This window comes from Eschrichtius robustus, chromosome 6 (genome assembly GCF_028021215.1).
Source record: "Eschrichtius robustus isolate mEscRob2 chromosome 6, mEscRob2.pri, whole genome shotgun sequence".
NCBI lineage: Eukaryota > Metazoa > Chordata > Mammalia > Artiodactyla > Eschrichtiidae > Eschrichtius > Eschrichtius robustus.
In genome coordinates, this window is record NC_090829.1 from 46,444,932 (window position 1) to 46,468,596 (window position 23,665).

Below are 23,665 nucleotides of genomic sequence, written 5' to 3' on the forward strand. Positions count from 1 at the left end.
TTGCATGGTTTCACCTTGATAGCCTCCTTCTCCAATCCCTGCTGGCCTGATCCAGTTGTGAGAATGAGTTCTCACTTCAGTGTCCATTTTTTTTATTCTGTTCTTCTTCCTACCAACCTGTGGGCCTGATACTGAGCAGGACCCTGTGGGGCTCCTGGGCACAAAAGCCTTTCTGTGTCCCTCATTTCTTGGTTACAGGAAATAGGCTTCATTCAGACTCTATGACCTTCCCTGAGTTCCAATGAGCAGGTTCAAACAGCTGCTAATTAGGGAAGAGAGGGGATGTGGAGACAAGGGAGGAACAGTCAAAAGAAACAATGGTGCAGCCTTGGGGCAAAGTCCTGGTTCTCCTTTAAGGGATATACATAACATACATATACTTTGAGCTGTTTTGCAGATACTGAAACTCCCACCAGGTGGGAGAAGATAACGGTATGCTGCCCACAAGCACATAGAGCCCAGACCAGTTGGAACCAAGAGGTTGATGATGCGGACTCCCACTTACTTCACCACCAACCAGTCAGAAGAATGTCCACGAGTTGATCACGCCCTTTTTGAACCAGTGCTATAAAACTTCTTACTGCCTCTCCAAGTTGGGACACACAGTTTTGAGGGCATTAGTCCACTGTGGCTCCCTTTCCCTGGCAAAGCAATAAAGCTATTCTTTTCTACTTCATCCAAAACTCTGTCTCCAAGATTTAATTTGTTGTCGGGGTACAGAGGCCGGATTCGGCTTCAAGCCCTTCACTGAACTTCCCTCCAATACTTTTTCAGCTTTTGCCAAACTTTGTTCCTTGGGGCTACTTCACAGTCGCTGTAGGCCATCTGACTTCCAGTTAGGGTTACCAGATTTAGCACAAACAAAACAAAACAAAACAGGACCCCACGCTAATAGTGAATTTTAGCTAAACAAGTTATTTATTTATTTATTTTTTTAGTTTAAGTTATGCCCCATGCAGACTTATGAGACATACTTACACTAAAAAAATATCTGTCTAGTTGACCTAAACAATATGTAACTAATCAACTAAGTATCCTGTTCTTTATCCATCAACCTTACTTGCAGTATGTGTCTGGAAATATGTCAGATATTTTACATGTGGTTTCTCAAATTTCCATGACAGCCAGGAGATAGGTATTAGCACTCCCATATTAAAGATAAGGAAACTAAGGGCAGAAAAGATTCAATTATTCGCCCTTTCCCTTTCCCATTGGTATACAAAAATTCTAATATAGAGGGGACAAAGTACAGGAAAGAAGTACCTGGGTTCTTCCATCAGAACACAGGGCTCAAGCTGGAGCTCTGGTTTTTACTAATACATGTGGAATTTTGAGCAGCTTAAGTTCTTTAAATACCCTCAGTATCCTTGTCACCACCTGTTGATGATGATCATACTTCCTTAGAAAGTTGTCTGTCCTAATGAAAGTGAAGTCCTGAGCAGAGAACGAGCACATGTTAGCAGTTAATACATTTTAACTGATGTTATTATTAATATGAATAATACTATAGGCTTAAAATTGTTAATCCAAACCTACTTGGTCAGTACTTTCTTAAGAATATTCAGACCACAACAATAGCCTAAATTATTATGTATAGGTCATGTGTGAGGCATATTCCTTAAGGGCTCAGTCATTTTTATTGTAACCGCATTAATTTTAACAAATTAATTTTCCTAACAGATATTGCATAATACTTCCTTGAATCTTAAAGGATGCATGGAAGGCACTACATAACATGTTTTGTGGACTCAGGGTCAATATTTTGTCACTACTTAACAGGAGGTTGTGCATTAGAGTTTACTGCCCCTCCCCCACCCACAGCTGCTTGTCTGGCTGTTAGTCTGTGACCTCTCAGTTCTGTTGCAAAGTTGCTTGCTTTCTGCCTTAGCTCTCAGAAATCTGCTGTTTCTGATTGTGTCTCATCTTAAAAACAGAGAAATAATTCTTTCAGAATTTAGGGCACATTATAAGTCCATAGGTTCCAAAGGATGAAATACAATCTTTTCTGTGGAATGAATATCAAAGAAATATTTCATGACAGCCTTTTTTTGATGTTCAGAATATTTGGGTGGTGGTTTTACTTTCCCTTTGCTTCCCATCTCTTGATTCCCTTAGTTTGTGCTCTTCAAAATCCAAGTTACCGACAGCCTGATTTCTAACCAAAGGGTTTGCATTGTGTTTAGATGCATTGTTTTCTAAAGAGAAAATAAATAAATGAATAAAGTTAGGTAGATGATTATGATGCTGACACAAAACCATTATTAGTCACATTAATCACTATACCATTCCCATCAGCACACAAACCTGTTGCAACATCTCCCATGAAAAAGCAAAAACAATCAAAAAAACCTCCTGCTCTCTTGTTCCCACATCCCCTGGTTCAATTCCCCTGTTCCACTTAAAAGTAAAGCTCTTCGAAAAAGACGATTCAAATTGCAATTTCTAATTATTTTCCTCTCATTCTCCTTTGAATTGCCATTAAGGTTTTAGTTCCTATCACTACATCAAAATATCAGGTATCTTTGCCACCAATAACCTCCACAGTTCCAAACCCACGAACCTTTATATACAGTTTCATATAGTTTTCCTTATACTTATCCTATATTTGATACAGATATTCACTCCCACCTTGAAATGCTTTCTTCATTTGGTCTTGGGAGATATCTTGTTCTCCTAGTTGGTCTTCTAACTCATTGGCTAAGCATTCTATTCTCTCTGCTGGTTACTCTTCCTTCTCCAAATCTCTAACCTTGAAGAACTCAGACATCTGCCTCCGTAAATGATATAGTCCTTTCTCGTGACTTTAAATACCATTTTCATGTTGTTAGATACCAAATTTATATCTCTAGCTTCTGCCTCTCCCTTGAATTTCAGACTTCAGTATTAGAATAGCTATTTTACTGCTCCAAGTGTCTACAGAATAGGCAGCTTAAATTTAAAATGTTTAAATCAGCACTTTTGATTACACAATCTCAACCATTATCCTACCGTAGTCATCCCTATCTCAGAAATTGGCACCTCTGTTCTTCTGGTGGCTCAGGTCAAAAAACTTGGTGCATCCTCTTCTCCACTTGCTCTCTCATATCCCACATCCAATCTATCAGCAAATCCTGTCAGATCTTCTTTCAAAGTATATCCTGACCATTCCTTTCCAGTTATACCTAATTCAAGACACCACCTGGATTACTATAATAGCCCCCTAGCTCCTTTCTCTGATTCACTCTTATTTACCTACCAGAGAGATGACATGCTTATAAACTTTGAGTCAAATTATGCCACTCGATTGCCCCAAATGTTCCACGTCTTACTGTTTCACTCAGAGTCGATTCCAGAAAACGTATCTAAGCTCCAAATCTTATATAGCTTGACCCTCTGTGCTTCTCTGACTTTGCCTTTTACCACTTACCCCTCACATACACTCGCTGTCTTGCTGTTCCTGCAACATGCTAAATATTTCAGTCTTAGGGCACGTCCTTGCTGCTTTCTCTCCTGAGAAAACTTTTTCCCAAGATATCGACACAACATTTTTCTCTGGATATCCACATGATTAACTCTGTCATTTCGCTCTAGTATAACTCTGTGAGAGGCTTTTCACGGCAACCCTACAAATAGTGTCACATTCCACTCACTTCAGGCTCTATGTCCCTAAATATGCTTAATATTTTTTCAGACCTCTGATCACTATAAGACATATTATACATTTGTTTATTGTCTTTTTCCGTCTATAAATTGTAAGGCCCCTGAAGGTAGAAACTTCCTCTGGGATTTTTTTTTTTTTCCCCTCCAACGTTTTCCTTTTCGTTTTTTTTCTTTCTTTCCCTCGGTATATTTTGATTACTGCTGTATTCACATCACCTAAGTAATACTTGGTGCATACAGGCTTTCAAATATATTTGTTGAATGACTAAATGGAAGAATGAATAAACAAATCATCATATTCCATGACCCATCTAAAGAAACATTATTAATTTGTGATTAGCAAGTGCTTTATAAAAGATGTAAGTTTTAATTACAAGGAGCTTCATAAAGTGTGTAATTTTTCCTATTTCCAGAAACATTATCAAACGAGCAAGAGCCTGATTGGCATTATGGCTTTTAAGAAAAACATAAATTCTAACACTTGTGATATCATTGGGTTATTATTTTTCAGATAAAATATATTTTGTAATTAATAATTCTAGTCATAAAACAAATATTATTTATATATCAATCCTGAGAGAATGATACACCAAAAGTAATTCAATTTAATTTGTAAGATAAAGATTCACTTGCTTTTACATAACAGAGGTCTGTGGACAGGTGAATATTAACATTTCATGTATAATAAATCAATAGATTATCCCACCAGGTTAATAGTATCTATCATGCTAATGTGAAGGTGTCCAGGAGCGATATTAACATACAGAAAATTTAAAAGAGTGGAGTTATGCTTTTTAGCTCTGATCTTGAGTGTTATTGACTGGGAAGGAAAATTGGAGCAAAAACAATTTCTTGGAACTTAATATAACCAACCACATTTTAATCATATCTGACTATGGAACAGTCAGAAAAATATAGTATTTTAAACAGCAAAATATTTAAAGTCACATTTTGGTTACTGCATTTTGTTATTTTGAGGTTATTATTTTGTATCTGACAAGTCTTTTGAAGTATTGCATTTATGTGTACATTCCTGAAAATATGACGCTGCCTTTTAAAAAATAATTGATAATTAATTCTAATTTCAGATTGAACTTAAGATTTACAGGTAGACTGTATGTTGTAATTTTTCCAAATACAGAAAAAACTTTGGGCAAACATAGAGAACAAATCACATTAAGCTATTTCCAAGTAAATTGATCCTATAAATATAATTTTCTATGTTTTAATGCGCTCCCTTATACCCCAAAAACATTAGTTTTCCCTTACTTCACTGTGAAGAGTATTTCAAAACACTTAGTCAAATATATTCCAGTATAGCTAACTTTGTAGAGGTAGTAGCCTTTTGGGGAATCTGGTTTCTCCTCATTCCACTGTCACTGATGGTAAAATATTGCAACACTCTAATATGGTCTTGCAAGTAATCTTATGTACATTTTAAATTATCCTGTAACATAATTCTTTTCTTTTCATATAAGTTACACTAATGCATATGTATATTTTTTCACTTACATTTATATTCTATTTGTTAAACTAAGTATTTTACAGAAACACTGCAGCCAACATTTATTGTTTTATTCCTTACTAAATCCTCACCTAATTCCTAAGGGGGAGAAAAGAATTTGAAGGGATAGAACATTGATGCATTGGTGCAGTCATGATAACAATAAAATAAATCCCAGGAGACTTGAACCCTAACCCTTTTGTGAGTCATCAAAATGTTCCAGTTAGGTTAATTATGATAATGTACCACAAATAATTATAGAATCGGAGAGTAAGGACTTTTTCCCTCACTCTGGAAACCACATGAACTATTATCTGTCAAAAAATCTAATTATAAGCCTGACAATAATTGGACTAGATGGCCAGATGACAGTCTTTCACAAACTTAAATTTGTCTCTGTATGTCACGATGTCTAATTTTAGTCTATGCTCTGCCCTTACCTCTGTAACATTAACCAGGCAGGTATCAGCATGCTAACATGTTAAAATTATAAGTTTGCAACCAAATGCATTTCCTAAGCATATTTAATGACTGCTTTCATAATAATTCATGGTGAAGACAGCCTGGAGAATGGATAATAGAAGGAAATGAAAGTTAATCGTCTTGAGTCATAGCTAATCTTTGTTCTTCCCCTATTAGCTCCAATTCACTTTTCTTCTATGGACCACACTCTTCTCATCAGAAAATGTTAAATAGTGTCATCATTTCAGCAAATTTTCATTCTAATAATAGCATCCATATACTTCATACCTTGTCAGTATAATGGTACCGTTCACTTTAAAACTATCTTTAACTGCTACTCTTTTGGTGTATTTAAGACATCTCTTATTAAAAGGTGTGTTGTAATTAAGTCCTAGAATATTTATTTTAAGTTGGAAAATATAATAAAAATAAATTCAAGTGTAATTTGAAAATTAATATCTTGGTGAAGGGATATAAACCCTATAAAATGAGAACAGACACATGCTAAGTTCCTATACAGAGATTTAGAATAAAGGGGCACCAGTTCTCCACTAATATTTTCTTTAACTTTTCTTCAGTTTTTCTATTACCTTTTAAAAACATAAAATGATTCCAGGAGATGAAAAGAAAAGAACACACAAAGAAAATATACTTGTTTGAAAATTAAGTGGGGTTGAAATGTTATTTCAATCACTTTATTTCTTGTGTCATATATAAGTAAACACAAAAGAAATATAGCTATTAAACACTGAATATTATTAAATAAACTTCACATTATAAACTTCACAAAATAAATATTAATAATTATTATTAAGTTCACTCCTACTAGTAAAATGAAGTTATAGCAATACATATGAAACACCCATCATATATATATCTGGAATATAGCAATAAAGTTCATTATTTTAGAAATCTGGCAAATCTGTAATTTCTAATTATTGCAATTATAATTTATTACACAGAAGCAGGCCTATTTTAAATTCTCCCAATTATTCAAAGTAATCTTGTGCACTAAGGAATAATGACTTAGCATTTCATTTAATGTCACTTACTTTCCAGTACAAATGTCAAGAACTGTTTATATTTATTTTTTACAGATCAGTGAACCAGGGGACTGAAAGTTTAGTAATATATTTTTGTTTCTATTTAATAAGTTGTTCCTCACACTGTAAGGGAATAAATAATAAATAAATAAAACACACAAGGATAGCAGCAGGTATACTGATGTGAAGTTACTAAAAATACTTTGTTAACTAACTTTTTGGTTTCATGACATCAAACAAAATAAGAGTGCCTTGTGTTATATCATTTATTTCTGGCAAAAAAGTATTAGGAAACAGTAACAAATTCAGAGCAGTTCCGAATAAATGAATTCTCACCAAAAAGACAGAAGCAAGTTAATTGCCTCAATTTTGCAGTTTACCTTTATTTGTTTGAAAACTTGATTAATGTTGAGTCAGGAAGTTAAACAATTGTACATTCTTGGGAGGAAGCCAAATTTAATCTTAGATAAGAATAGATTGAAGTAGTTTATGCCTGGTAGGGGCAAAACTGAATTTGTTTAATGGAAAGGAGGAATGCAGTTTCCTGTCAATGATAAGGTTTATTTCAACATGTCAATAGGGTTGTATATTTATAGTCCCATTTTTCAGATAAGGAAAAACAGTAAGGAATTTTAAGTAACTTGCCTAAGGTTATATTATATACAAAGGATCTGTAGAAAGATCAACACTGGACACATCAGGGCTATCACTTACGATGGGGAAGACTGTGTAACTGCACTGTGAATAGCTCTCCTTGAGGTTGTGCCCTGGAGGAGCTCTGAAAATAGCACCCAGAGAGGACATAGCAAACAAAAGATGCTCTGCAACAGCAGGAGGCAACTGGAGTTGTCCTGGAATAATGATCCTCTATCTGACGTTATGCTACTAATTGTATTTTGGCTTATTTTCCTTCTTTAGCTGTTCTGCTCTATCTGACAAATCAAGTTTGATTTCACCAATTTCCTGTATCACTGAGGTAGTGCTGAAAATATGTCATTAAGTGCTGGTTAATTTAATCTATTGGTCATCAAGCTATTGACTGGATGAATAATTGATGGATATATATGTTATATGGATATTTCAACAACTCCTATTATAGGATATTGGATATAATGCACATATGGAACTGTCTGCTATTTGGATATGGGTTTAATTCATTTTTAGAGATGGGATTGAGGGAAAAGCAGAAGCAAGCAAAGTACATATAGGTGGAAATTCCAACTAGCAAAGGCATAAATACATTGTGGCTTCTACTTTATGAGGACTCTCAAAGACTGCAACTAAAGACACTAAATTTGAATACCATTTAGTGCTTTCACAGAATAATGTTTTCTTTATTTTTGCAAGAAGTCAAATTAAAAAGGTTTTTTTTCTAATATATCTTGGAAATTGAAAAGATCTTTTAAAGTAACTGAAAAAAATGAATTTCATGGAACTGAATGAGAAATGTAAGGTTAAGATTCTCTTAAAATACAAATGGGAGAGAGGTTGGGTTTTCATCTTCATCCATGATGGAGTGACTGAAACTGGATTAACTCTCCTACCAAAAACAATTATATACTACACCAAAACCAAACAAACCAAAACAAAAAGACAATGAGTTTCAGGAACTGGATAACAGGCAGCATAAGTCTATGATGTTTGAGAGAAGGGGAAGTTCAAGGTGAGTTCACATTTACTGTGGTTACTCACATAAGGATAAATTATTGTCCAAGATGCAGGGAGCTTGAGACTAAGCAGAGTACAGTAGGTTCACTGAGGTTAAAAGACAGAAATAAGAGTTCTAGGATACAGAAGAAACTAGAATCTGTGAGACAAGTCTCCCTGCAGATCTTTGGGTGAGTCTTGGGTTAAATATGTACAAGATGAGAGTATGAGAGGCTAAACAGAGAGAAGATGCTGCAGGGCTGAGAGCAGAAAAGAGATGGGAAAACTGGAAAGTGAATAACTATTATAATGTTGTCAACACTTTTGTTTTCATCTCATTAATACTCAGTCCAGCTGAGTGGAAAGTTATAACTTGGGAATGAAGAGACTCAGTCTATCCCCATCCTAATAGACACTTAAACCAAGTAACTGTAATATCCTCAGTGACAACGGACATTGGAGTTTAAGTCCTGCCAAGTTAGAGGGTTTATAAAATATCTTGGGCCTTTCATGGATTCACTCTAACAAAATATAAAACCAAGCCTATACACATTTGAGAAAAATTCAAGTCTATACACATCCCTTAATTGAACTGCCTAGTAAAATTAAAAACAAACAAACAAACATTATTCCATGGAAACATACATTCTTCAGAAGAGCCTAAAATAATATAGAATTTCTACTCATATCATCCACAAAGTCTAGTACAAATTTGAAAATTTCGAGACATGCAAAGAAATAGGAAAACAGAAAATGAACCCGTGAAACAGATATTGGATGAGCAAACAAAACCTTAAGGCAGCTATTTTAAGTATGTTCAAGAACTTAAAGAATAATATCTTTAAATAGAAAACAGGGAGGAACTCAGAAAAATAATGAAACTACTGAAAAAAATTAGATCTGAACACTAATAAGTGAAATAAAAAAATCATTGGGTAAGTTCAACCACAGATTGAAGAGGATAGAAGAGTCATTGAGCTTGCAGAGAAACTAATTTAAAAATGTACCTAATTTGAAAAACAGAAGCAAAACTGAAGAAAAAGGAAGAATAGAAACGAAACTGAGTTATTTGTAGTGAGGTGGATGGACCTAGAGTCTGTCATACAGAGTGAAGTAAGTCAGAAAGAGAAAAACAAATACCGTATGCTAATGCATATATACGGAATCTAAAAACACGGTACTGATGAACCTAGTGGCAGGGCAGGAATAAAGACACAGACATAGAGAACGGACTTGAGGACATGTAGGGGGACGGGGAAGCTGGGACGAAGTGAGAGAGTAGCATTGACATATATACACTACCAAATGCAAAATGGATAGCTAGTGGGAAGCTACTGCATAGCACAGGGAGATCAGCTCAATGTTTTGTGATGAACTTAAGAGATGGGATAGGGAGGATGGGAGGAAGGCTCAAGAGGGAGGGGATATGGGGATATATGTATGTATATGGCTGATTCACTTTGTTGTACAACAGAAACTAACACAGTATTGTGAAACAATTATACTCCAATAAAGATATATTAAAAATAAATAAATAAATAAAATAGAAAAAAAAATGTATCTAATTTGAAAAACAGAAGCAAAACTGAAGAAAAGGGAACAGAACCTTAGAGACCTGTGGAACAAAATTCAATAGTCTAGTGCATGTATATTTGGAGTTCTTGAAGGAGATAAGAGTGAGAATGGGGCAGAAGGAATATTTGATGGAATACTGACACAAAATTTCTCAAATGTGACATTGAAAATCACCAGGAAGAATCTTAGTAAACACCAGGCCAAAACAAAACAAAACTCCTAACCAAAGAAATCACACTTGGAAACATCATGAACAAACTATTGAAACCAAAGATAAACAGAAAACTTTGAAATCAACCAGAGGAAACATTTTTTTTTAAGTGTATACAGTGGACAATCATATGAATAAAGGCTCACTTTACATCGGAACTGAAGAGATAAGAAGAAAATGAAACACGTCTTTAAACTGATAAAAGAAAAAAAGATCAAACCAGAATTCTATCTTCTTAAAAAATATATCATTCAATTGAAGCAAAATAAAGGTATTTTCAGATTAAAAAAAGCTGAGGACATTTGTAACTAGCCAAACTGCCGATGAGAAATCCTGAAGGATGTTCTTCAGCACAAAGGGAAATGATGTCAGATGAGAAGTAGAATCCACAAGAAAGAGTAAAGAACACTGGAAATGGTGTATACATGAGTAAACATAATAGAATATTTTTTCTTTTCTTTTATGAATTTATATTAATATAACTAATCATTTAAAGAAAGTAAAATTTTATGAGGGACTTTATATTATACATTGTATAAACATATGACAACAATATAAAAAACATGGAGGACAATAAATGAAACTATACTGTTAGTTTCTTACATTTGTGAAGTAGTAAGAGTGAGATGGAAAATAGGAAGCATGAATTGTTTAGAAAGTGGGAAATGTCAATGGCAAAGTGTTAAATGGTTCAGTATTAACTCTAAGTAGATAGTTATAAGTTAAAGAAACAATTGTTAGCATTAAGACAAATACTGGGGAAAAAATTAAAGGCAAACTAAAATATCTGTTTAAAAATAAAATCAAATAAAACATTAAATTAATGCAGAAAAAAGCTGAAAAGGAGCAATAAGAAGGATGGATTAAAAATAGCAAGGTGGTACCAGAAAACTACTAGAGCTAATCAATGAATTTGGTGAAGTTGCAGGATATAAAATTAATGCACAGAAATCTCTTGCATTCCTATACACTAATGATGAAAAATCTGAAAGAGAAATTAAGGAAACACTCCCATTTACCATTGCAGCAAAAAGAATAAAATACCTAGGAATAAACCTACCTAAGGAGACAGAAGACCTGTATGCAGAAAATTATAAGGCACTGATGAAAGAAATCAAAGATGATACCAACAGATGGAGAGATATACCATGTTCTTGGATTGGAAGAATCACTATTGTGAAAATGACTATACTACCCAAAGCAATCTACAGATTCAATGCAATCCCTATCAAATTACCAATGGCATTTTTTACGGAACTAGAACAAAAAATCTTAAAATTTGTATGGAGACACAAAATATCCCGAATAGCCAAAGCAGTCTTGAGGGAAAAAAATGGAACTGGAGGAATCAGACTCCCTGACTTCAGACTATACTACAAAGCTACAGTAATCAAGGCAATATGGTACTGGCCCAAAAACAGAAACATAGATCAATAGAACAAGATAGAAAGCCCAGCGATAAACCCACGCACCTATGGTCAGCTAATCTATGACAAAGGAGGCAAGGATATACAGTGGAGAAAAGACAGCCTCTTCAATAAGTGGAGCTGGGAAAACTGGACAGCTACATGTAAAAGAATGAAATTGGAACACTCCCTAACACCATACACAAAAATAAACTTTTGACATAAATCACAGCAAGATCTTTTTTTGATCCACCTCCTAGAGTAATGGAAATAAAAACAAAAATAAACAAATGGGACCTAATGAAACTTCAAAGCTTTTGCACAGCAAAGGAAACCATAAACAAGATGAAAAGACAACCCTCAGAATGGTACAAAATATTTGCAAATGAATCAATGGACAAAGGATTAATCTCCAAAATATAGAAACAGCTCCTGAAGCTCAATATTAAAAAAAACAAACAACCCAATCCAAAAATGGGCAGAAGACCTAAACAGACATTTCTCCAAAGAAGACATACAGATGGCCAAGAAGCACGTGAAAAGCTGCTCAACATCACTAATTATTAGAGAAATGCAAATCACAGCTACAAAGAGGTGTCACCTCACACCAGTTAGAATGGGCATCAACAGAAAATCTACAAACAACAAATGCTGGAGAGGGTGTGGAGAAAAGGGAACCCTCTTGCACTTCTGCTGGGAATGTAAATTGATACAGCCATTATGGAGAACAGTATGGAGTTTCCTTAAAAATCTAAAAATAGAATTACCATATGATCCAGCAATCCCACTACTGGGCATATACCCAGAGAAAACCATAATTCAAAAAGACACAGGCACCCCAATGTTCATTGCAGCACTATTTACAATAGCCTGGTCATGGAAGCAACCTAAATGCCCAGCGACAGACGAATGGATAAAGAAGATGTGGTGCATATGTACAATGGAATATTACTCGGCCATAAAAAGGAACAAAATTGGGTCATTTGTTGAGACGTGGCTGGATCTAGAGACTGTCATACAGAGTGAAGTAAGTCAGAAAGAGAAAAACAAATATCATATATTAACGCTTATATGTGGAACCTAGAAAAATGGTACAGATGAACTGGTTTGCAGGGCAGAAATTGAGACACAGATGTAGAGAACAAACGTATGGACACCAAGGGGGGAAAGCAGCGGGGAGGTGGGGATGGTGGTGTGGTGAATTGGGCAATTGGGATTGACATGTATACACTGATGTGTATAAAATTGATGACTAATAAGAACCTGCTGTATAGAAAAATAAATAAAATTCAAAAATTCAAAAAAAAAGAGAAGAAAATCATAGCAAGGTGGTAGATTTAAACAAAAACATATTGACAATTACATTAACTATCAAATGGATTAATCACACCAACTGTAAGAAAGGGTTGTTTTTTTTTTTTTTTTAAATAGGTGGGTTGAAGTAAACGGATGGAACAAAATATGTTATGTAAATGTAAGCATGGGAAACTTGATGTATCTATCTTAATATTAGGCAAAGTCAACTTCAGGACAGAGACATTTCATAAAGATAAAACGGTCAATTAATCAGGACTACATAATCCTAAATGTACATGGAATTTATAGTATAGATTTAAAATATTAAAAGGAAAATTAGCAGAACTAAATGGAGAAATAAAAAATACCACAGTTATAGTCCAAGATGTTAATACCCTTCTCTCAGTATTTAAAACAAGTAGGCAAAAAATATTAGTAAGACTATTAGAAGACCTGAGCAACCATGAACTAATTAATCTACAGAACACACCATACCAAATAATTGAAGAACACGCATTCTTTTCAAGAGCACATAAGATAATCACCCATAAGGATCATATGCTGGGTCATAAAATAATTCTCAATACATTTCAAAGGGAAAAATCTTACAAAGTATAGTCTCTTACTAGAACTGAATTAAATTAGAAATCCACAACAAGATATCTAGAAATTACCCAAATAGCTGGAAGTTAAACAATAGACTACTAAACAACCCACTGGCAAAATAAAATATCACAAAGAAAAATTCAAAATTATTTTGAACTTAATCCTAATGAGAAATACAATATATACTAAACGTATTATTTAAGAAGTAATATTCATTAAAACATTTTATGAACCATGAACTGGAAAACTCATTTTCCTGGATGATTATTACAGCGCTCAGTTCTACTTTTTTACTTTCTTGATGTGTCATTTTGGGGTTATATGGAAGTAAAATCCTGCAGTTTCCCAGTCTTGGCATTACTGACCTTTGGAATGAATAATTCGCTGTTGTGGGGGGCTGTCGTGTGCATTTTAAGATGTTTAGCAGCACTCCCAGCCTCTACCTTGCTAGTAGCACCCCAACTCCAGACATTGTTAAATGTCCCCGGTATGGGGAGTAGAGGGGAGCCAAGGGGGAGAATCTCCCTGGGATGAGAACATCAAACATCATGTTTGTGGTCAAATAAATATGGGTGGATTTCCAAACCTAACGCTTAAATCAACTTTGTTTCCATGGAGTTTAATCATTCTAAACTTCTGTATATATTCATAGGTATACTTTGAAAACAGATAGTGCACACCAGGAGATTAAAATTATGTTTGCCATCAAGTCAAATCTCAACACATATGACATGTTATTATCTATTCAACTGTGCAAACGTGGACTCTAAAGAAACTCACCGACCGAAATGACATCTTGTTATGGCTGAACTTCTTAAAAAAGTTTAATTTTTATGGTTTACAATCTTGTTTATATGAATTTATCATTATAATTAAAAAGTGTCAACCTTTATTTATTTCCCATTAAAATATGCTAATCATAGAAGGAGATTAGGATTAAACAATCTATTATTCTATTAATTGTCAAATAGTCTCTTCTTTGACCTGTTGCTATCTGTGTACCATAAATATGACCTTTACCACATCTGGTTCTCAGTGTTCCCAATTGTGAAATAAGAAAATATAAATTTCTTGATGATTTAAACATGCAAAGTATGAAGTCCTTTAAAAATTTACAGGCATCAATAATTTGAAGAAATATTGATATTTCCCTTAAGTTCCCTTAATATTCCCCTTCAGTTATGTATAATCTTTAGAATTGCCAGAAAGAATTAAAAAACGTATTCAGATGATTTAATATGGATAGAGCCTTGAGGGAGAGAACAGAATGAAATATACGCAATTCTAATGCAGCTCTAGAAATAAGATGATCCTTCTTAAGCAGAAATTTAGACTGATGTTGAGAAGGTGTAAGGTATTGCACAGCTACAGATAATATAATAACAGATAATATGATAGCCTACATATCTTGAAAAAAATTTTTTTACCCATACTAGCTTTTACCTGCTTTCATTGAATTATTAACCAAATATTTGTTAAGTGTGACATATACTAATATCAGTACTTTAATGAGTATCCAATAAAACCACACGTTCTCTTTCAAGAAGCTAGTTCTTAGTCTAGTTTAGGAGGCTCAGAATACAATAAAAGATAGGATTTAGACACGTGACAGTCAATGGCTTCTGTGAGAGTGAAAAAGGGGTCTGAGGGAATTACAACTCTAGGAATTAAATACACATTGTATGAAACGTGTAGTCAGTCAAAACCTTAACAAAATAGTAGGACTTGTGTCATTAAAAAGGAGAGAGGTAAATGTTCTAAGCAGGGCACATAGCAAGAACAAGGCTCTAAGGCGTAGTTAAGCTTGAAATCTTTGGTATTCATGAGATAACTTGTCTACCAAGCAACAAGGTGTTGGGGAGTACGGGTTGCAGCAAGATTATAGAAGCCTCTTAATGCCAGATGGAAGAGTTTTAGCTTTATACACAGTAAATAAGTATCAAAATTTTTGAGATGAATTATATCATACAAGTACTTTGTAGAAAGATACACACAGTAACATGGAGTACAATGAATTCCAAATGGAGGATGGAAAAGAAAACCAGAAAGCAAAATCATTCTCAACATTCTTTTCAATCGTAAAACACAGGATGACAAATTGGATTAATGCATCAATCGGTTTGTGAGTTTCTGTAAGCACTTTTCAAAAAAAGAGATGCCCAAATTTCTATTCTTTTATTATTCTCATTGATACAAATTATTCCAATGTATAAAATTCAATTTGGGGTTACAAACAGTAAAAAAAAAAAAAAAAAACACCTTATTTTTTTATACACACAAAATATTTAAAAAATAGAATATATATTAAAAGAGATTATTTTCCTCTGACTATTGAAGACATTCTATCACAATATTTATAATAGATGAGGGAAAATATGTTCTTTTGTAACATCTCTGATTATGTAATGTAACGTCATCCATATGACTACTCAAGTGTAAAACAGCTTAGCTGAACAAGATGACCCTTGTAGCTCTCGTTCAACACAGGTTACCTGAAAGCTCTGAACAAACATATTAGGGAATAAAAAACGTTGATAAAATGGCAAATTCTGTATTTTGAGTGATCTGAGGGCCAACCCTATCACCACCTTGCCCTTTGATTTTCTTGAGCAGGGATGTATTTCTTTGTGTATCAGATAACAATGTACTACTGCTTAAGAGCATGAGAAAAAGAGAGAGACTCCTAATCTCTCTTAAACCTGTGAACACTATAAACTTTCAGGCTTAATAACATGTCACAGTAATTTTAGTTCTCGAGGTAAACATCTATTTCCGTACAAACTTTGGTGAACATTGTTCAAGTACTTTGCAGTACTTTGGAAATGAAATCAGAAAATATTTTTCATAAAATTTCTTTGATTATTTCTTTTAAGCACTCTGATGCAAGGAACTGAAATGCAGTACATAATAAAAAACAAAACCAGCTTAAGGTATGAAGAGAATAAATAATCAAAATGTTTCTGTACCTTTAATGAAGTCTACACTGGAGACCAAGCAAAGTTAAGCAAAACAAAACAAAGCCAAACAAGAACAACTACAAAAATTGGCACTTACCCATATTTTGCAAAATTTGCCCAGCGTTTCATAATGGATCTACTCAAAATTTCCTCAGCTTTTGTGTAATTAACTCTTCTTTCCAGAGGCAAACCGAAGACAAATTCAATCTCATAACCATGCATCACTCCCATCCATTCTGGCCAAGGGAGTTTGGAGGATCGGTGTTCAAAATAGTAGAAAAAGGCATTGTTTCCCATATCTGAGAACTTTTTGGTGAACTCCAAGGCAGGGCATATGATATTATAATCCCCAACAACATCATCCAAGGCCTCACGGTAGTTTTCAGCTCTCTGATCATCTAACCAGTCCATGTAGTGGAAGAGGATCGATTCCTTTCCAAATTCACTCAATCCCGGAAAAAATACTTTTAAACCTTCTTGAAATTCTTTTCTAGTTATAATACTATTGTTATCTTTGCTGAAACCAGGAGCACCGTATACTAAAAATGCTGTCCCTTCATCTTTGTTAACACCCACCAAGATCTGGGTTTTTTTGAACTGTCCAAGTTGGAGTAGTGTGTCTGGCATGTCAGTGAGAAAATCACCATCCACAGTTGGACCAAAGTTTACTGACAAGAGCGTACCATAAGGGACAACAAATACTTCATTCAGAAGAATTTCCTGGGGCTCTTTATTTCGAAGACATTTGATTATCTCAGTCTCATTGTCTCTAGAGCAACCAATAAATTTAGCTAAAGTCAATGTTCTGTTCCTAGCTTCATAAAGAGATGTCACTACCCAAGGGGAATTAGAGGATCCACTTTGCAGAATGGCTCTGGTAAACAATGGGTGGCTTCTAGGAGAAAGTAAATGAAGGCTAACTGAAGCCGCTCCTGCACTTTCTCCAAAGAGAGTTACACTCTTAGGATTTCCACCAAAGGCTGCTATATTTTTTTGGACCCACTGAAGGGCCAACTGTTGATCAAATAAGCCCGTGTTTCCTGGTGCCTCAGGATTTCCCGGTAAAGCTAAGAATCCTAGGGCACCCACCCTATAGTTCATTGAAACCACAATAACTCTTTCAGTCCGTGCCAGAAACTTGCCATCATAAACATGCAAAGATGATGTCCCAGTTTGAAAACCGCCACCATAGATCCACACCATGACAGTAGCATTTTTTGGTTTAGGTGCTGGAATCCACACATTCAGATATAAACAGTCTTCACTGAGGTCAGTGTTCGGGTTCCACATCTCTGATCCAAGGAAGCCTGGGAAACTTTGATCTGTGTTCTGATAGCAAGAATTTGCATATTTTGTGGCATTCCAAACATTGGGCCACTTGGTCAAGGACTGTGGCTTTTTGAATCGAAGTCTACCAAGAGGTGGTTGTGCATAGGGGATTCCAAGAAAGGCTGTTACTGTGCCCCCAAGAACTGGCAAGTTCATCCCTCTGACTTTTCCATTCTTGGTGGTAATTGTGACGTCTTCTTCAGTGTGTGACTTCCCAAAGAGCACCCAGAGCAGAAGAAACCGCAAGACAAATCTGATGTATATGATTGTACCCTTGCTCTGCATATTGGTTTCTGCAAGAGAGATAAGTGGGAAGTTTTAACAGCCTCATGCATCTAGTATTATATTTTATTGATGATAATTAACTAAAATTTAGTAGTTCTTATCAATCCTATAAATTATGAAAACTAATAAATCTGTTACTGCTATAAAGACACGTAAAAAAACATAGAAAATGGTTGGAGATATTTCAGTTTTCAATTTAGAAATAAATGAGTGAAATGGAAAAGGAGAAATTATTTCAATTTGGAAAGATTCGTTTTCAAACCTCTGTAAGAAAGATGTAGTTTTTTAAGGAGGAAATTTGTCCAAGGCATTAGTAGATATATATATACTTCTTTACCATACACAGCACCACCAAAGGTGGCATTAAGTGGTAGTCTACTTAATGATAGATATAATAGATTAAATTTCTACCATAGTTAGAAGAGGAAATACAAGCTTATATAGTCTCTGAAATATATACAGTTCTAATCATGGCTGGCTGGCTCTTGACAGTAGGTTAAGAACCTTTAAGGATCCTCAGACTTCTATTACTGCCTTTTTCTGTTTCCATGGTCCCTTCTGTGGTCTTTTTTGCCTAGTGGTTTCTTCCTCTATATAATTGTAGCCTATGGTCAGAAGAGAATTTGGACAAGCAATTCACAGAATGTGAAGTAACAAAAAAATACCATAGTTGCCATTTTTCCTACAAATTGTGAAAACTAACAAATCTGCTACCACTATAAAGGCCTACGGGAAAAACTGGAAAAGGAAAACTGGATATACACCAATTCCTCTGAAACTGAATAACCACGAAGGGCTTTTCTACCTGAATTATATTGTCAATGGAGATAACATTAGATGTGGGAGAAGAAACTGACTTAGAAGAAATTTTACACGCAGGGATTACTCAACGCATGTCTGTTAATTTGTTAATTGATTAAAGCATGTGCAACTAGGGAGGTTAAATGTGCTAGCATGGTCAGATTTACTTGTATTTTGATAGTGGACGCGATGAGTGAAATAAGAGGATTAAAACTGAGAAATTACTGGGAAAAGTGGGGGAAGCAAAAGTAATCTTTGAGACCTATAAAATCATAACTATTTGGCATTTTATTAAATAATATTTATTAATGATATGAAGAGAACATTTGGGGAAATCAAATTTTCATTAAAAATTCATAATGCATACTTGAGTTTCTTTTAAATAAAAAAAAATTTAAATCAGATTCTGAAACTCCAAGTGGCAAAGAGGGACAGAAAAATGTAATGCAGATATCATTTGAAAGAACTAACATCTTTATATAACTGAAAGAAAAAAGAAAATCTGATTAAAACTGTCGAATACAAACACTGATTCTCATCCACATAACAATAGCAAAGGTCCATACATGTACAAGATATTTTTATTATGTTTTGATAGTGTAATAATAAGTCCAACCTATGTGTCCAAGAAGCTAATCCTGTGAGCATTGAGAATTTGTATTAGTCTTTTTATTCTACTTTTTAAATTAAATTGTCTTAGAGGCAGAGATTAAGGCACTATCTATGGTGATAACTGTCTCAGATCTACGATCCTCACAGTTAATCAGCCTCATTCACCACTGCTCATAGGACAGCTAGTGATCAACAAGTATTTTTTGATCCCCTAAAATATCTGAATAATCTAGTCCATTGTGTACATTATTTTGTTCAGTGTCTAGTATTTATAGATATATCTCCATCTATACCTCTATCTCTGCCTCTATTTCTGCCTCTATCTTTGTCTATGTTTATGGCTAGGTCTATATCTATATATTTATATCTAATTCTACTGATGTCCATATGTTTATGCATATATATACATATATATTTATACATAATGATTGTTATAAGGTTTAAAAAAATCAAACCATGAGATTAATTTTTATGCTCTCAATTTTTCTTTTTTTTTAATAAATTTATTTATTTATTTTTGGCTGCATTGGGTCTTTGTTGCGGGCTTTCTCTAGTTACGGCGAGGAGGGGCCACTCTTCGCTGTGGTGCGCGGGCCTCTCATTGTGGTGGCCTCTCTTGTTGCGGAGCACGGGCTCTAGGCACGTGGGCTTCAGTAGTTGTGGTGCACGGGCTTAGTTGCTCCACGGCATGTGGGGTCTTCCCGGACCAGGGCTTGAACTTGTGTCCCCTGCATTGGCAGGTGGACTCTTAACCACTGTGCCACCAGGGAAGTCCCTATGCTCTCAATTTTGATACAACTGAATTTGTGCTAATACCAATAAAATATATTATTGAAGTATATAATATTTTAACACTATGTATATACTATTATAAAATTTAGCTATTATTATAATCATAACAAAAATGCAATTTATCTTCTAAAAATAATAAGTAAATAAAATGTCATAATAATATAAAGTTTCCTGTAAAGTTGACACTTACTAATAAAATTTTATATTTCTGAGAGTTAGGATTTTTAGAGACACTGCTACCACATACCACAGTTGTGTGTTTTTTTTTCTTCCTTCTGATAATTCCTAAGACATTTCTTCTAAATAAATGGAGGAGGGCATTTGGAAGAAAGCAAAGTGCTGTGATAGATTTTTTTTCATTTTTAAAAACTTGCTTTAGAAAGGAAAAGGAATTAAGATACAAAGCTGGTTTATTCTAAGCTGCATTTCAACAGATAAATTGCAGCCTCTTTGGTTGGACTCATTCCTGCCTTTGGTCTAGCTCAACCAATGTATTCTGAGTCTAATAAAAACAATCATTTTTTTTTTTTGGTTTTATATAAATCTTATTTTGTCTTTTAAACCATAAAACAAATCCTAATAATTTTTGCTTTCTGACATTTTTCAAACTTTCATTCTATTGTTTATTAATTTTATTGCACAGCAAATATAAAATTAATACCAAAATTTTGGTTCTGTATGTAATTAATAAATATAATAATTTTCATTGCACGTGTTATGAAAGGCTTCTATAACATCTAAAAGGTTGTACTATCATCCCCATGTCATTTAGTTTGATTTATACTACTACTTCTTGTATGTTTTTATTTATATTTTGTGCTGAGTAGAACTTAATGTTATATAATATGATTTATATGAGTAATAACTTGCTTTTTCAACAATGATATCTGTGAGTCATCACCTTGGTATTAGTAATACAAGTACTTACACCTTGTAATTGTAAATAATGTAATTAGTAACATTCAAAAAATCATTGTAAGCCTGTGTTTATTGCAAGAATGGCAATATAATTCCAATTCACTTTCATGGTACCTGTTGTAGTGTATTATATACCATATTATTAAATCTAGGTTTTAATAGGAAAATATGCTTATGTTCACATACTCATTGTTAGCATAGGCTAGTTTTTTTGTTTTTTATATTTAGCTGCAGTACTTTATTTAAGTAAGCATTATTTTGTTCTTTTCATAACCTGGTATTCTCTAGTCTCACATGTTGCACTGTGGTTTTACCATTAAGAGATGTTTATGTTTTTAATATATGCTATCACATGATTAAACAATCAAAAGAGAGACAAATACAGGAGACTAAGAAATGTTATTACTCTATATCTCTAAGTCTTTACTAATAATTAAAATATTCAATAAAATTTCGTTTATTTCCTCCTATACTTTCTGGTGCAAATTGACTACTGGCACATTAAATAATTTAAACTCTGAGAACACGTAACATGTTTATCATAAAGAACGGGGTAAAGTTTTATACCAAGGACAACTAAATATCTGAATTTAGATCAATTAACTTATTGTAATAATCTTTAATATTTGATTAAAAGACGGAGGTTTTGTTTGGAATTGCAAAAGAGAATGGATGGGAGTGGGAAGAGAGAAAAACCTGAAAGACAATTAATGCTATAGTGTTCCAAGTTTATCAAATGCTCCAGAATATCAAAATCTACTGGCAATTTTGGGAAAATATTCTAAACTTAAAAAAATTTTTTTTAATTAAAAGAAGGTAAAAAAAATTTCCTTTTTGCATTCTTAATTCAATTTTGAAAGTGTAGAAATTCTCTGACTGATTTTTAAAATATATAAGGTTATGCTATAAGATATGGATGCAATCAAATTATTGATATAAAGAGCTATTTATTTGCCATATATTTGCCATAATTGGATATCAACCAAATTTTCAAAATAATTGGCCAGTCAAGGACTTCTTAAAGGATGGTCATGCAAAAATTGATAATAGTTTTCTCTGAATGTAATTTTCCTGTCTTTTAAAAAGTTTTATTAGAATATATATTTCTGTATAAAAATAGACTGTTAAAATGGTGGGGAAAGAGCCATCTAGAAAATATGATCTAGAACAAGTGCCACTAAAATGTATTTAGTTCAATTAAAACAACTGAGCCTTTATACCAAACCTAAAGAGCTTGTATTGTTGTAGGCTAAGTGAAGTGGGGAACTGAGGAAGTCTGTTTATAAATAGACTATACCACTGTCTTTCAGGGACCCTTCAGATACCCAATAGGCACTAAAAGGATGTGTATACATAGAAGACACTATATTAGGTATGAGAAACAGATCTGTAACTGTCCTCAGTCAGGAAGAACATCCACAAACTTCTCATTGTGTGAACAATTTGAACATTTAATATTAGAGAGATATCTTGGGTCTCCTTTGAAAGTTCAATCTGTTCTTAGGTTGACATCTATCCAATTATAATTCTCCAACGTTTGAAACAGTTTAGTTTTGACAAGAATTAGCAGATTTTGGCATGAAAGCGTTAAAATGAAGACAGCAGACAATTTTAGTATATATTATTAATTGTTACCAAGAAATAAATCAAAGCACAAACTAAATTTGTAACTAAGATATCATTTGCTAAGATATTATTAGCTTATTATATTATTAGCTTATATATTATTATTATTATATTATATTATATAATTAGCTTCTATTCTAAAAACTGAAATGTGGGGTAGATCCCAAATATTTTCTTACAATTAAAGAAGCAGGACATTAAAAACAAACAACAACAGGTTTAGGAGAATAAAACAGAACTTCGCAAATCCAATTAGAAATTTAGTTTGCTTCCAAAAGGTCACGTTATTTCAAATACACTGAGAATTCTAAAGATGTCATTTAAAGTAAAAGTCACTCTTTAAAAGCTCATGCTTATCCTTAAACAAAGTAACTATTTATATAAGTGAAATGTAATATTTATCATAGATATGAGATAGCTCATATTATGGAAGCATTACACAGCTTAGTGACAGTAACTCCTAATTGAGTTTATTATCATTCAATATCTTCATAAAAATTTGGAAGAGATAACTTTATTTTTTTTTAATTACAAATAAAAATCATAAATAATGAAATAATTTTGCTCACATTTCAGTTTACTTTTAATCATTCATATATTTTATACTCAATGCTTAATTCTCTGGTTAAACAAGAACTGGTATCAAAATAAAGGTAGATTACAAAATCATAGGATGAGCAGAAAGTCAATATTTGCTTATTATTTCCATAATAATAAAATAATAGCAAATGTAAAATATTTTGCTATAAACACACATATTAAAAGAAAAAGAACAAACAGGGAAAATGGGACAAAAGTTTGTAAATCAAATCAGGAAATAGATTTTTCCTTTTAGAGAAAAGAAACTTAGACTTTTTCTTTGCCAATTGATATTGTTAAAGTTTCAGATGACAAAATGTTAAGTACCCTGTAGAGCCAGACAATAACTATTCATTTCAAACCACTTTAAAAAAAGA

General features: G+C 33.6%; 1 protein-coding gene across 1 annotated transcript in view; it reads right to left on the reverse strand.

The window, feature by feature from the left end:
- BCHE (butyrylcholinesterase) overlaps positions 1 to 23,665 on the reverse strand; it is a 76,191-nt gene that overhangs the window by 51,995 nt on the left and 531 nt on the right. The window contains exon 2 of the mRNA XM_068547392.1: positions 16,444 to 17,968. Within this exon, the coding sequence (XP_068403493.1) occupies positions 16,444 to 17,968 (1,525 nt within the window). The remainder of the gene's footprint in view (positions 1 to 16,443; positions 17,969 to 23,665) is intronic.